This window comes from Glandiceps talaboti, chromosome 6, assembly GCF_964340395.1.
Source record: "Glandiceps talaboti chromosome 6, keGlaTala1.1, whole genome shotgun sequence".
Lineage (NCBI taxonomy): Eukaryota > Metazoa > Hemichordata > Enteropneusta > Spengelidae > Glandiceps > Glandiceps talaboti.
In genome coordinates this window covers 26,506,169-26,523,228 of record NC_135554.1, presented here as the reverse complement: position 1 = coordinate 26,523,228, position 17,060 = coordinate 26,506,169, and the positions used below count along the sequence as shown (strand labels likewise).

At 34.9% G+C, this 17,060-nt stretch overlaps 1 protein-coding gene across 1 annotated transcript in view; it reads right to left on the bottom strand.

Moving 5' to 3' along the window:
* Positions 1 to 675: 675 nt before the first annotated feature.
* LOC144436757 (proline-rich transmembrane protein 1-like) overlaps positions 676 to 17,060 on the bottom strand; it is a 28,945-nt gene continuing 12,560 nt past the window's right edge. Inside the window, exons 3-4 of the mRNA XM_078125615.1 lie at positions 1,610 to 1,777; positions 676 to 1,185 (exon numbers count right to left, since the gene is read on the bottom strand). Of these exons, the coding sequence (XP_077981741.1) occupies positions 1,039 to 1,185; positions 1,610 to 1,777 (315 nt within the window). The 3' untranslated portion in view covers positions 676 to 1,038. The remainder of the gene's footprint in view (positions 1,186 to 1,609; positions 1,778 to 17,060) is intronic.

Sequence of the window (17,060 nt, the reverse complement as noted above, 5' to 3'; positions counted from 1 at the left end):
CATTATTTTGTTGAAAAGAAAATGTTATCCTAGTCAAATGTGTATTTGTTGGCCTATTGCCGTCACCTTTCACACTGTATTCTTTAATAAGGATTATAGTGAATTAATGTTATTATTCATGACTCATCTTTACAATGAAGATCATCACATTCCATACTATCTTCTTAGAAAGTCATTACTTACAGTGTGTATATATATATATATGTTTATATTTATTATCTGTAATCAGGATATATATACATTTCATAGAGTAATATTATAGCTACTCTCAGTTACTTTCAAATCGAAGCTAGATGATAAAGGAAAGAGTATTGTCATCCAGAGTGCAAATATAACATCTGTTGACAAATTTTGAAATATGAAATTGGAGATATAAGAAAATGGAAAATGTTATTCCCCCCCCCAAAAAAAAAGACACACAACAATCTGCAACAGAAAGACATAATACATACATACATACATACATACATACATATATATATACATACATACATACATGCATGCATGCATGCATGCATGCATGCATGCATGCACGCACGCACACACGCACGCACACACGCACACACGCACACACGCACGCACACACACATACATACATACATACATACATACATACATACATACATACATTCATACATACATACATACATACATACATACATACATACGCAGACAGAGGTATGATGCAAGAGGAACAAAACCCAGAGGCCTGTTCTCAAAGTGTACAAAACACTAGACTATGGAGGGAGTACTATATGTGTTAATGCTTTTTAAAGAAGGTAACAATTAATGTTTGTTGATATAAAACAGAATAAATATGATATCTCTGAAATAATTAATCAAGGAATCTCGCCATTCCCAAAATATCACTAACATGAGGAGCCGTTGAACTTTATGGAAACATCTTTTTGACAAATACTGTTAATTGATCGACCAAATCTCACTTTTGACAAGATAGATTTACATAAAAAAAAAGTTTAGTTTGACAAGTTTGCCATATGATAGTCACTGGTATATACATGTAAGAGACTAGAATAGCTATGCTCTCTTGGAGATGACGTATAGCACCATAACAATGAAAATGATAGTAAGACCAACTCCAACTGAAATCCATGACAGCTGCTTTACTGAATGTGATGCTTCTACCGCTGCATAAGAATCTCCCCCAGCAGATGCCTTCCTAACCTGCAATAGATATAAACATACAAAAACGAAATTAACAAATGATAACACAATATGAAAAATCATCAAATTGATTTTAAACAAAATCTGTATCATAAATATCCTGATGTGGCTCACAAGATAATTATGTACATGTATAGAATATATACACACAATTGATGAATCTTTCAAAAAATTTAAGTCACTCACTCGGTTACTTCGATGCAAGGTTCACTGTTATTAATAAACTTCGTGAAAAATATCGAACAAATATCAAATAACATATAAGGACACACAGTCCATACAGTGTAAATATCACTCAAATGAAAACGTTGTTTGACTTTGTATCGTACAGTAGATTCTTTTGAAGTGTCACGTTTGCAAGAAATGGACTTATTAATAATCATAGTGTTGTACAATTTATGTCGCATATTATCAGATGACTTACGTCCATAGATCTAAATATGGCAACCAATCCAGTTGGCCAAAAACAGCAAAGTGTTACAAAGACAGCAAAATAGAGATAATCAGGAGGTGGATTGATAAGTGGAGGGCGTGGTTTTAACGTTACATGAACAGAATGTGGCTGCAGCGTACATGAACCTAATTGTGTTACCTGTGGAAGATAAAAAATTATCATCAAAATACTTTTTACAATTTCCATTGCAATAGGAGGCCATAAAGTCAAATGATCTGTGTTTATACACAAATCATAACACCAGGACATTGTTGTTGTTGTTGCTGCTGTTGTTGTTGTTGTTGTTGTTGTTGTTGTTGTTGCTGCTGCTGTTGTTGTTGTTGTTGTTGTTGTTGTTGCTGCTGCTGCTGCTGTTGTTGTTGTTGTTGTTGTTGTTGTTGTTGTTGTTGTTGTTGTTGTTGTTGTTGTTGGCATGAATATTAATCCGCCATACATTCCGGCCAGCAAATTATGTAATATGAAGTTCCAATAAAAACAATTAAAATTAGGCTAACTGTCAATTTGTAGTTTACATATGTATAGTATCTAACTGCAACCTAGGAACTACCGGATATAAAGCGAGTCCACTGTGTGTTGGATTTAAATTTGGTGTCATCGTGTAAAAGATACACACACACACACACACATACTGGCATTAGCCCCATCTTGAGGACTCAACTCAATACGGGGTAATTAGAGGACCATCATTTCCCTTAGGGGTATAGTCATGAACAGTTAATATGTTATTACTGGGCATACCTAGACTACTATAGGCTATAGAGATTTTGGGAATTCTTGATATTTAAAGATGTGAATCTGGGCTATTACATAGAGGGCTTCAGCTCGAGGACCATATTATGAACAAACAGAGGACCTGAAAAAATTGTCATGTTTTAATATTGGTTGGGGGACTCTGTGGTGGTATATTTGGTTTAAACATTTATCACATAAATATGAATACAATCTGAAGTTTAACAGTACAAGAACAGAGTTCCTGTGAGTCTATATATTTACATCCACAGAATATGCTATCAGACAGGGGTTGTCTTGTGATAAGCACTATATCCAAAGATTTTTTTCATAAAGTTGTATCACAATGCAATCACACCACATTATTTCATCTCTCCACTCTCTCACACAGAATACTTGGGTGCAAAGGATTTTGCTTTTATAAAGAGTGAAATGTATAGGCAGAACAAAGATTTATATTGCTGATGTTGTAACAATGTCTCCCTGTGCAATTCATGTTCATAAAAAGATGTCATGTTAATTTCAATTTCTGTACACCTTTGACCACCTGTTGCATGAACTGTCAATTTCTTCACATGTATACTACTTTAACTTTGCAAACAAACAAACAACAAAAACGCCAGGTTTTGCATCAATTCCAGTAAGTGCTAGCACTTAATGACAAAAGAGTTTAATATAATATATAAGGTATTTTTGCAGATATTGTATCTTCTGTTACAGTGAACTGCCAGGGCAAGTCTATTAGCTTCTACTATCTTGTTGGCCAAACCTTTTGTTTCAATGGCTGCCACCAACCTCACAATATACCAAGTATAGAAATATTGCATAATGTAACATGTGAAAAATAAATATTCGCGCCGCCTTCAAACAGTGAACAAAACTGTAAACATGTCCCATTTCAAATTGTGTATTCTATTTGGTCAAACATTTCATTCAATTTGCAAGATTTGTAAAAAAAAAATGAAGATATTGTGGTCATAAAAACCATTAGAATTTGTATCATTTTGTTAAGAAAAAAGTAACCCCTGGCTCATTGTATACCAAACCAAAAATGAAATTTGTATTAAAGGCTGAGAAATATTCGAAGAGGAATCCTTAGTATCTACAAGCTAACCACTTATTACTTGAGCTAACAGATATACTTCGGAATCCCCAAAGTCAGGAAGCATGACTGCTTCTCCACAAATGGCCGATTTCACGAGAGGGACAAGCATTGCCAAACTCATCAGTCATGACAAGCCACTTAAACTGAAAGGGAAAGATACACCAAACAATCTCACAGTAATTGCTACTTGTAGTCTTTCCACTACTCTAAGGTAGTAACTAAGTACTCTCAAACTCAGTGGAGGCTAAAAGATCTCTGACTTGTCACTTAAAAAATAAGGAAGGGACTAGCACTCTAAAACTCAGTGGTGGCTGCAAAATCTCTGATTGGTCACTTGAAATTTAAAGGAGGGACTAGCACTCTCAAACTCAGTGGTAGCTGCAAGATCCCTGATTGGTCATTTGAAATTTAAAGGAGGGACTTGCACTCTCAAACTCAGGGGTGGCTGTAAAATCTCTGATTGGTCACTTGAAATTTAAAGGAGGGACTAGCACTCTCAAATTCAGTGGTAGCTGCAAGATGTCTGACTGGTCACTTACAATTTAAGGATGGACTAGCATTCTCAAGCTCAATGATGGCTGCAAGATCTCTGACTAGCCACTTAAAATGTAACGGAGGGACTATTACTTCCAAACTGGTCACTTGAAATCAAGGGGAGTATCTAGTTCTCTCACACTCTGGTGGCTGGTCACTAAACATTTGAGGAAGGGACTAGCACTCTCAAACTCAATGGTGGCTGCAAGATCTCTGGCTGGTCACTTAAAATGTAAGGGAGGGACTATTACTTCCAAACCGGTCACTTGAAATCAAGGGAAGTATCTAGTACTCTCACACTCTGGTGGCTGGTCACTAAACATTTAAGGAAGGGACTAGCACTCTAAGACTCAATGGTGACTGCAAGATCTCTGATTGGTCACTTACAATTTAAGGTAGTAAATAAATACTCTCAAACTCAGGGGTGGCTACAAGATCTCTGACTGGTCACTTATAAAATAAGGAAGGACTAGCACTCTCAAACTCAGTGGTGAATGCAAGATCTTTCGCCGGTCACTTGAAATTTAAGGAAAATACTAGCACTCTCAAACTCAGTGGTGGCTGCAAAATCTCTGATTGGTCACTTGAAATTTAAAGGAGGGACTAACACTCTCAAACTCAGTGGTAGCTACAAGATCTCTGGGCTGGTCACTTACAATTTAAGGGAGAGTGTAGTACTCTCAAACTCAGTGGTGGCTGCAAAATCTCTGATTGGTCACTTGAAATTTAAATGGAGGGACTTGCACTCTCAAACTCAGTGGTAGCTGCAAGATCTCTGGCTGGTCACTTAAAATTTAAGGGAGGGATTAGCACTCTAGCTCAAACAGTATTAATCACTGAACCAAGGTAATTGTTTGTTAAAACTGCTCCACTACATTCAGATACTACCACACGAAATTACATGCATCTAAATTGTTTGAAATATGCAAAATATAACTTTATTTCAAATAGGTTTAATGCAAACAAGCCATGGATGATGACTCAGCTCCCCCCCCCCCCCATGGATGTTTTCTGAGAATTGCCACCAGTGATGTTAGTGTGATGTACATGTATAAGATTATATGAAATATAGCACCAATGGCATTGTAGAGCAACTGTATAATTGACAATATTTGCATAATATTTATGAATGTTTATTTATTTGTCCAACATTCCCTGCTGTTATCCTGCCAATACAAGTGATTATTTGGCTGTTGGTATGGGTGTGGTCTTGTTGCTAGGCACATTTACATACATTTTTTGAATGTTTATTCAATTGCCTATGTAATACATATTGTTATCTTTGCAATATACTGGGTCATTTGGCTGTTGCTATAGGCGTGGTCTTGTTGCTAGGTCCATTCGCATACATTTTTTAAATGTTTATACACTTGACTTAAATCCCTGTTGTTATTTTTTTTTGTTGCTAAGGATATTCGCATATATTTTTTGAATGTTTAATGACTTTCTTAACTGACGATGTTGTCATTTGACCAAAACACATTGCCATTTTTTTTATATGGGCGTGGTCACTGTTACCAAGGCCAAAATGTTTTACAGACAATCTGCAGAAGAACACTTCTGAGAACATTCCCAACAAATTTCAGGCCAATCTGCCCAGTAGTTTTGGAGTTTCAGATTTTTGACCAAAAAACCCATCTTTTGACACAAAAATGGCTCTAAATGGGCTAAATTGCATCATATCCCAAAACAAATTGACATGCATATGTATGACATAGTTCATTATCCATTGACTATAAAGATTGAAAGAAATCAGTCATGAATGTACAAGATATGACTCTGGACGGATGGACGCACGCATGGACAGACAGAACCCAATCTATAAGCCCCCTTCGGACTACGTCCAGCTGGGCTAACTAACAACCAAATATAGATAAGAGGATATAAACTTTTAAAGAGTTAACACAATAATGTCTCTACTGTCAAAAATAGCAGAGCTAACAATAACTTGTTCAGTTGTAAAAAACACTCATGTGTGTGTGTGTGTGTGTGTGTGTTCGACAAAAACTTCTTCTTTTTTCCAATCTATCAAAAGAGTAATTTTGGAACAATTCCTCAACAACACTATATTGATTTCAATTTACGACGCTTTTTATTGAAGTGTTGAAGTTCACTTGCTTTAGTCATTAAATTCACCCTTATCAGTGTGAAAAGAGGACATTATAAGCTATCAATTCATGATAAACTTCTAGTATGTGGAGAGTCTAATAATGTAATCAATCTGTAAAAGATGCCAGATAAAATAAAGTACATGTAGTTCAATGATAAACCTAGTATGTGGTCAGTCTAATGTGATCTTTAACAGTGACTTTGCAATTTTAAGGCCTACATGTATACTTTTGTTTACAATTTGAAACTTTGATCACAGTGACTGTAGTAGTTTGTTTAATATCTAGCAACCACTATATGTACATTTATTACAGATTGATTACATTATTGGACTGACCACATACTAGGACTTTATCATTAAATGATTGCCACATGCTCTTTTTAACACTGTTAAGGATGAATTCAATGACCACAGCAGGCATTTGAAGTTATACACTTCCCCGAAACAAATTGTAGATGTACTTTTTCTGATTTTCTACAATAACATCTACCACTACTCTGCTCCATTTTAACAAATAAACAACAAATAGTTGCTATCTATTTATGTAGTAACAAATATGTTGACTCTAATTCAAAACAATGCAAGGTATTTAATGTATATAGTGCATTTATGACAACTCATAAACTTTTCAGCATCAGAATGAACAATAATGTTTGTCTCCTTATCCTTTACATTACTTCTTTCAGCTAAAGCATAATTGCTACAAAATGGCTAGATTTAAATTTGTATGATGACAAAGCAATAGCATTGCACTTTCAACAACATAGTGAGTGAAGAAAAGCAAAACTAGGTATTTTTTTCTTTGATCGATTTGCTTATCTTTATGAAGTGTTGTTTATTTTTATGAAGTGTAAATTTCCTTAAATTGCTTTTATCAGTGGAAATATCATTCACATTCTACCGCTGCTACATTACCAAAGGATGTTACTTTGAAATGATGCCATACTGTGATTATGGTTAATGTAATGTGCTTGTCGATCTTTAGCTAAATCTTGTCTAATACCTGGTTTTCTTGAAATATACAGTTTCAAATTGTATCTGCCAAGAATGACACGTTCATCTGAAAGAAACTCTTACTCTGTATAACTAAATAACAGTCTGTTGATGTAATTAACATAGCTACCTTTCATAGGAACCACACTTCATTAGTTTCACTTGAACAATATCTATTTCAGAAATGGTTGTAAATATGTGATTCAATAATGTTTTAAAGAGGGTGAAGCAGCAGAGTGTGATACGATCCACAATGAATCCAAAATCATGATACAAACAAGGCAGTAGACTATTCGAATGTATTCCTACATGTGTATACTTGTGTAGCAGAGATATCATTTTCTGCCAGATGTAATAATCTGTTTATACATAACACTATGATCAGTAAAGTATATGCTGTGATGGCTTTTTCCTTGCACTGCCATCCTTAAACTTTAAGGTGATGACAAATGCGTTAAGGTGCCTAACTAGAGCAGCCCTAAGGGACCACTAGAAAAAAAGTTCAAATATTAAGCAGGCAAGTTTTGTACATCAAATTCTTTTGGGTAAATCATGCTTGCATTGATGAATAAATTGCCTACAAGATGATAGTGTTTTTTGCCCAAAATGTACTCCCCTTTGTCTGTTGCTATGGGCGTGGTCATGGTTGCAAGGTATATTTGCATGCAGTTTTTGAATGAGTGCTCACTTGCCTAAGAATACCCATTGTTACAAATATACTTGTGAAATACAGCACCATTGGCTGTAGCTATGAGTGTAGTCATGGTTCCTGGGGAATTTGCATATATTTTTTGAATGTTTACTCAATTGCCCAAAAGATGGTGTTGCTATTTGACCAAAATATACTGCCATTTGGCTGTTGCTATGGGCGTGGCCATGGTTGATAGGGTATTTGCATATATTTTTTGAATGTTTATTCAATTGCTCGCCAGATGATGTTGTTATTTGACCAAAATACTCTGCCATTTGGTTGTTGCTAAGGGCGTGGTCATGGTTGCTAGGGGCAATTTTGTCAATGTTTTTGGAGTAAATCTGCAGAATAACACTTTCAGAAACATCTCATCAAATTTCATACTCAATTACTTAAAGTACTTTTTGAGATAAGAGTTTTGGACTTTAACCCACAAACACCTCTTTAAAAATGTTCCCACCATATTTCAGACCACTCTACCATATACTATAATTTCCCTATTAGTCATGGCGCCAAAGTCCAAAAAGTGGCTTAAAACAAGCGTTACCTCACATGGTTTGAAGTACAAAATTTGACATCATATTCGGTTACAGTAATATCTGGGCCATCAGAAAAATTATGTCTCTTGCGCAAACTCACAGGAGGCAGTTTCCATGGTAATGGTGACACTATTTTGAAAGATGCTAAACATTAAAACACATCACATCTCAGGCTTCAGAAGTGTTACAATCATAATCAAAGTGTGTGTATATATGTTGTTGTTTTTTGGGGGGGAGATGGACAACACAATTTGGGTCATCTTACTTTTTCAGTTTTTATCAACAAATCACCAAAACATTACGATAATTACAATTAAAGATAGTGTAATATCCTACAAAAACCAGAAACGAGACTTACCATTCTAAATGCCATTAGTAGGTCCTCAGGATCACACATGCCCAATTTGTGGGTTTTATTTCAACACACAGTTCAGCAAAATATGATATATCTTAGAAAATTTGGATTTATTGTGAGTAATGATGGCCATTAAAAAAAATAAACGAATTTATGTAAATATTCACAAAAGTTCCATTTCAATAAATAGGTCCTTGAGACCACTCATGCCCAATTTGGTGTTTTTGAATTATCAAACATTTCTGCAAAGTGGGCCTTTTCATGAGTGATGGTGGCCATTTTGAATTGTCTTGATGTATGCAAATGTATGCAAATATTCATGAGGGCTCCCACACTAAAATCAATCAGTAGATCCTAAGGATCATTCATGCCAAATTTTGTGCTTTTATCCGGCATGTAACAAAAATGTAGCTTACATAAAAGATTCAGTGCATGTTTCTATAAAAATCCAAAAAGTGAAGATGACCTTGAATCGAACAGGTTTTGTGTTCATTCAATTGTCTGTCCCTTCAAACATATACACACTTACTTTTATTATGGTTGTAGTATTTCTGGGGCACAAGATATGACGTTTTCAATGTTTCAGCATCCTTCAAAATAGTGTCAACATTACTATGGAAACCATCTCCTGTGAGTTTGCGCAAGAGAATCCAGAGGGGCAACATCAGTTTTCTGAAGGCCTACATATTACTCTAACTAAATATACTGCCAAAGTTTGTACTTCAAGCCACGCAATTTTTTTCCAAAATTTCAGCCTTGGCGCCCCTAGTATATAGCTTAGATGACAATGACATTGGAGCTAAAAATGGGTGTTTTTTTTTCTTAGAATTTGTACTCTGTTGTAGACATGAAATTTAATGTCTGACCATGTCCTGTTTTGCAACAAGGGATTTTCTTTTTTACATAATTCACAATCCCGCTTTCTAGGCACTCTTAGAAGTCTTATGTCTTTCTCGAAATGTTGCAGAACCACTTCATGCTCTTCAGCACGCCATTTCTTTCTATGGGAGCCTGCAAAAAATAAAAATAAAATTCAATATATTTAAAGTCATGAAAGTTCTCAATTTCAATTGTGTATTTTAACCCCAAATATTTCTTGTCAATGTTATGATTTAATTAGTAATTAGGTGTTAGCGAATTTATGGTTAAAAGAATGAGGAGTGGGGGTGGTACTAGATCTTTCAATTATGGACATTTAAGACTAGCAGAAAATGTCAACCCATCTATACCTACACTTGATCACTTGGAGTCATGATAGGCAGATTATTAGTCTGGGTGGCAAGTTTGGAATCTAGCAGTTGTATGGACAAACCTCGCTGCCACCACTGCTGAATAACTAATGTTCTCAGGCAAAATGAGAACCACAGCCATGCCTCAGTTAACCCTGCTGTAGGAAAGTGGTTACAATATGACTACAACAGATTGTATGCTCTTCAAGGAGCTCTGCTCACTGTTAAAGACAGAACCTTGAGATTGTGTGCATAGTTACCTTTGTTAGCAAGTATCTGCAACCCAACCTTTCTTTCACTACTTCCCTTTGGCAAACTCAAAACTTTAGCTACTTCTGATTCTTGCATGTTACAACGACTGATTGGTCTTTTCAGTGTCTGTTTGACAGTCTGCAGGCCTTCTTCAGAAGTATTTGTTAGTTTGTTTGTCATTGGTAGGAGTAACTCAGTCCATGGATGTATTAGTGTCTCACTAATACATCCATGCTCAGTCAAAGTATGTGATTGTGTGTAAGAACTATGGACAGGTAGGACTGTGTCAATATCTTCAACATCAGATTCAGATATGTGATCACACAAGATTCCGCTGCTTAAAGCCCTGGGTTCTTGAAGACTTGTTTTGTCACAGCTATCTCCTGTTGTGAGAGGCACCAAAATCTTTAACTAGAAAAGAGATGTGATAATTGATATAATCAGTTTGTGTGAGAACAAAACATTTAACTACATGTATATCTGATTTGTCAACATAGAAATGGTAACTTGGAACTTAATATGCATTCACTAATCCTACTGAGGATCCATTAGGACTACATGTATATAAAATTGCCATTTACCAAGGACTTAATCACAGTCTTGAGGAGTAAGTCCAACATAATTTTGATAAGATAAATCAGATAAATAATGGTTACAGACACAGCAAGAAACACAGAGGTCAGCAAAGGTCAATTTACTTGATGGCCCAACCTAGATACTGTCAGTTATATTACTCTAAATTAAATATCTTCAGTACTGAAAACTTTCCTACCAATTTTTCTTCAACAAAAACTCTTGTTTTATGTAAGATATGGGCATATGTCAAATTGATTTTTAGACTGGAATTTAAGAAATTAAGAATTTAAGACTTCCTAATGAAGTCAAATATTTGGCCATTGAAGATTGATTGAGATAGAGAATTGACTCTTGTCATGGCAGTGTGATTTTTCTTCATTTAGAACATATTTACCAGAATTGAAGTCATAGTTTGAAATTTGTGGTGTACAAAATTAGACTACTTGTAGACCAGTAGCATTGCTCATTTGTATATCTGTATATCTGTATATTTGTATTTCTGTATATCTGTATACTAGTATCTGTCAAGTGATGAGTTAATTAAATTCTAATGACGCTGTGGTTTCATCAAAAATTTGGAATTCTCTCTACCGAATTTCAGTAGTGCCAGAGTTTGTAATTGTGACCATTTTATATCTGTTCTAACCTTGGTAATTATACAACAGCAGCTTGATGATGATGAATATGAAAAGTACACTGCAAGGAAGCTCGACAAAGATTTTATGAAGCTGTAAACTTCTCTGATACTTTTGATGACGTAAATATCAACATCTTGATTGTATTTTTTATTTACACATGCTTTGAAATCTTCATAAATTTCAGCCTGAACTAATTTTTTAATTTTCAAATTTGTTGACCTAATGATACATGTCCAATATGTATTAGGAACACCCTTATCAAAATGTGCTTTTGCCATTCTAGCACAGCTAGGAATTTCATACTTTACAAATTGTCATCAGGGTAACGATCCTAATAGAAAACATCATTTATCGAGGACTTCCTCACACACTCAAAACAACAGTTTGTTGAGGATTTTTCAACTTTACATGATATAATGTATGTCCAATACATATTAGAACACCCTTATCAAAATGTGCTGTTGCTATGTTAGAACAGATGCAGGAATTTCATACTTTACAAATTGTCAAAAACACCATTTTTTAGGACTTCCTCACATACTCAAAAGAACAGTTTGTTGAGGATTTTTCAACTTTACATGATATATGTCCAATACATTATATTAGAACACAGTCATCAAAATGTGCTTTTGCCATTCTAGCACAGATGCAGGAATTTCATATTTTACAAATTGTCATCAGGGTAATGATCCTTACAGAAAATGCCATTTATTAAGGACTTCCTCGCACACTCAAAACAAGTTTGTTGAGGATTTTTCAATTTTACATGATATATGTCCAATACATATTAGAACACCCTTAGCAATGTGCTGTTGCCATTCTAGCACAGATACAGGAATTTCAAGCTTTACGACTTGTCAAAAACACCATTTATCGAGGACTTACTCACACACTCAAAACAACACTTTGTTCAGGACTTTTCAACTTTACATGATATATGTCAAATACATATTAGAACACCTCATTAAAATGTGCTGTTGCCATTCTAGCACAGCTAGGAATTTCATACTTTACAAATTGTCATCAGGGTAACGATCCTTATAGAAAACATCATTTATCGAGGACTTCCTCACACACTCAAAACAACAGTTTGTTGAGGATTTTCCAACTCTACATGATATATGTCCGATACATATTAGAACACCCTTGTTAATGTGCTGTTGCCATTCTACCACAGATGCAGGAATTTCATACGTTACAAATTGTCATCAGGGTAACGAACGTTATAGAAAACGCCATTTATCGAGGACTTCCTCACACACTCAAAACAACACTTTGTTGAGGATTTTTCAACTTTACATGATATATGTCCAACACATATTAGAACACCCTTATCAATGTGCTGTTGCCATTCTAGCACAGCTAGGAATTTCATACTTTTTTTTTTTTTTTTTTTAGTAGTGTTTATTTATTTACCCAAAAGCACAAATGAACATTACAGATACACATACAAAAATACTATTTCGTGGGTAAATAGGGGAATCGGGATTTAGCTTACAGCTATTCAAGCCTGTCCCCTACCATAGTTATATACAATGTTTGACAGCAAAGTGATATAGCAAAAGGAAATACATAGTACCTCGGAGTTCATAGTACTTATGAAGAACATACGGTAACAATAAATTGTACAGTGGTTTAATTTACTCTTCTAGAAGAAATTGTTTATAAGATCGCTTAAATTTATTTAGCGTATTGATGCATCTTATGTTGACAGGGATGCTATTCCAGATTTTTGCCCCTGAGAAGGAGAAAGAAAACTGACCTGAGTTTGTTCTGGCATAATATGGATAAATATTTTGATATGAACAGAGTCTTGTATTGTAGTTATGGTGTGAAGGTTCAAAATAATCATACAAAGTGTGTGGTGATAGTTGATGGATCAAGCCATAAATAAAGGAACCTATCAAATATCTATGCAGTTTAAAAACATCTAGAATATTCAACTGAGCAAACAAAGGAGATGAGTGATCCGTTGGAGATTTAAACAAAACTGTTCGAACAATCATTTTCTGTGACATTAATATACGATTTAGATGTGATGAATAAGTGTTACCCCAAACCTCAAGGCCATAGTTGATATGGGGGAGTATGAATGTGTTGTACAAGAGTAGTAAAATGTGTAATGGTAATATATGTCTAAGTCTATACAAAATCCCACACTTTATTCTGATTAGCTTGTTTATCTTTTCGATGTGGTCGGACCAAGAGAGATGTTTGTCTAAAGTAATTCCCACAAAGGTGACAACATCCTCCTCCTTGATGCTTTTGCCTTGTAATGTGATATCACCAATCAAATTTACTTTCTTTTTGCGCCCTCTAAATACTATAAAATTTGATTTTTCACTATTTATTGTCAATTTGTTTGTATTGCACCAACGTTGAACCTCGTGTAATTGACCCGAAACATGATCCAAATTAATTTCCCCAACCTGTGAATAGGTATGAAAGAGATTGGTATCGTCTGCGAACAAACGGAAATCAAAGAAAGAGGACGAGTTTGGAAGATCATTTATATACATTAAAAACAAAGTCGGGCCTAGTACAGAGCCTTGGGGTACTCCAAAGTGAATAAAACGTTTTTCCGATATATGACCGTTTAGCTGGACAAACTGGGAGCGACCTGACAGGTAGCTTTTGAACCAGTTATGACAAGTGCCCCGGAACCCGTAATGTTCAAGCTTGGCTAATAAGATCGAATGATCGATTGTATCGAACGCTTTACTGAAATCAATAAATACCCCTAGAGTGAAATTCCCTTTATCAATCTCTTTAAGAATGTGATTTACTAAATTAATCAAGGTAAGTTTGGTACTGTGATTCTCTCTGAAACCATATTGATGTCTATACAAAATACAAATTGTCATCAGGGTAACGATACTTATAGAAAACATCATTTATCGAGGACTTCCTCACACACTCAAAACAACAGTTTGTTGAGGATTTTCCAACTTTACATGATATATGTCCAACACATATTAGAACACCCTTATCAATGTGCTGTTGCCATTCTAGCACAGATGCAGGAATTTCATACTTTACAAAATGTCAAAAACACCATTTATTTAGGACTTCCTCACACACTCAAAACAACAGTTTGTTGAGGATTTTTCAACTTTACATGATGTATGTCCAATACATAATAGAACACAGTCATCAAAATGTGCTGTTGCCATTCAAGCACAGATGCAGGAATTTCATACTTTACAAATTCTCAAAAACACCATTTATTTAAGACTTCCTCACACACTGAAAACAACAGTTTCTTGAGGATTTTTGAACTTTACATGATATATGTCCAATACATATTAGAACACAGTCATCAAAATGTGCTGTTGCCATTCTAGCACAGATGCAGGAATTTCATACTTTATAAATTGTCATCACAGTAATGATCCTTATAGAAAACACCATTTATCGAGGACTTCCTTACACACTCAAAAGAATACTTTGTTGAGGATTTTTCAACTTTACATGATATATGTCCAACACATATTAGAACACCCTTATCAAAATGTGCTGTTCCCATTCTAGCACAGATGCAGGAATTTCAAGCTTTACAAATTGTCATCAGGGTAACGATCCTTATAGAAAACATCATTTATCGAGGACTTCTTCACACAATCAAAACAACAGTTTGTTGAGGATTTTCCAACTTTACATGATATATGTCCGATACATATTAGAACACCCTTGTTAATGTGCTGTTGCCATTCTAGCACAGATGCAGGAATTTCATACGTTACAAATTGTCATCAGGGTAACGAACCTTATAGAAAACACCATTTATCGAGGACTTCCTCACACACTCAAAACAACAGTTTGTTGAGGATTTTTCAACTTTACATGATGTATGTCCAATACATATTAGAACACCCTTATCAATGTGCTGTTGCCATTCTAGCACAGATGCAGGAATTTCATACATTACAAATTGTCAAAAACACCATTTATTTAGGACTTCCTCACACACTCAAAACAACAGTTTGTTGAGGATTTTTTAACTTTACATGATATATGTCCAATACATAATTAGAACACCCTCATCAAAATGTGCTGTTGCCATTCTAGCACAGATGCAGGAATTTCATACTTTACAAATTGTCATCACGGTAATGATCCTTATAGAAAATGCCATTTATTGAGGACTTCCTCGCACACTCAAAACAACAGTTTGTTGAGGATTTTTCAACTTTACATGATATATGTCCAATACATATTAGAACACAGTCATCAAAATGTGCTGTTGCCATACTAGCACAGATGCAGGAATTTCATATTTTACACATTGTCATCAGGGTAATGATCCTTATAGAAAATGCCATTTATTGAGGACTTCCTCACACACTCAAAACAACAGTTTGTTGAGGATTTTTCAACTTTACATGATATATGTCCAATACATTATTAGAACACCCTCATCAAAATGTGCTGTTACCATTCAAGCACAGATGCAGGAATTTCAAGCTTTACAAATTGTCATCACGGTACATGTGTAATTCCTTATACCGTGTTATTTCAGTGAGTTTATTCAGCAAGAAAATAACGTGTTCTATGTTTTTGTACTTCCTACATGATGTGATGATCGTATTTTTTACAGGTACAACTTACAGCCTACAATGAAACCGTGGTATTCGTACTGCTAACTTAGCTAGTAACACTGACACGATTCCGTGTTCGTGTATTGGGGGACATTTCTGAATACACGAAACCAGTTATTGAATGTGTAGTGGATATTGATATTCAATTTGAAAAATTAAAATCCTGAACTTTTGAGGACAACATTATAAAGACTTGCTCTATGGGAAGGTAATTTTTTGTCTTTTAAAAATGCAATAGTTAGATCAATGTGTACCAGAAATGTTATGTAGTATTTAAGCTAGAAATAAGACCACATCATATCTTATTATTCCACCCCCCCCCCCCCCCAATTAAGACAAACTACTCACAGAAAGCAAAAAAAAAAAGAAGCTCCAAAACATAAAAAAGAGAACAAAATTACAGTAAGGAGTTGATGATGCACAAACAACTACAAAGAAATAGACAGTTCAATTACAACACAGGGTTTGAAATAAATATGGGGTTTGGAAAAGTGAATTAGAAGTAGAACAAATACTAAGAGAGATGAAGAGCCCAAGTGAAGAAGCGAAAGCAAATTTTTTGCAGGACTACTACGTTATCAATTTTACTAGTCCTGTCGGATAGTGACTTTTTTACTCCAGTGTCGAACCCTGCCAAGTCAGGCTTACAACGGTTGCATGTGTAATTCCTTATACAAAACAGCATTTATCGAGGACTTCCTCACACACTCAAAACAATAGTTTGTTGATGATTTTTCAACTTTACATGATATATGCCCAATACATACTTTACAAATTGTCAAAAACACCATTTTTTTAGGACTTCCTCACATACTCAAAAGAACAGTTTGATGAGGATTTTTCAACTTTACATGATATATGTCCAATACATATTAGAACACCCTCATCAATATGTGCTGTTGCCATTCTAGCACAGATGCAGGAATTTCATACTTTACAAATTGTCAAAAACACCATTTTTTTAGGACTTCCTCACATACTCAAAAGATTAGTTTGATGAGGATTTTTGAACTTTACATGATATATGTCCAATACATATTAGAACACCCTCATCAATATGTGCTGTTGCCAT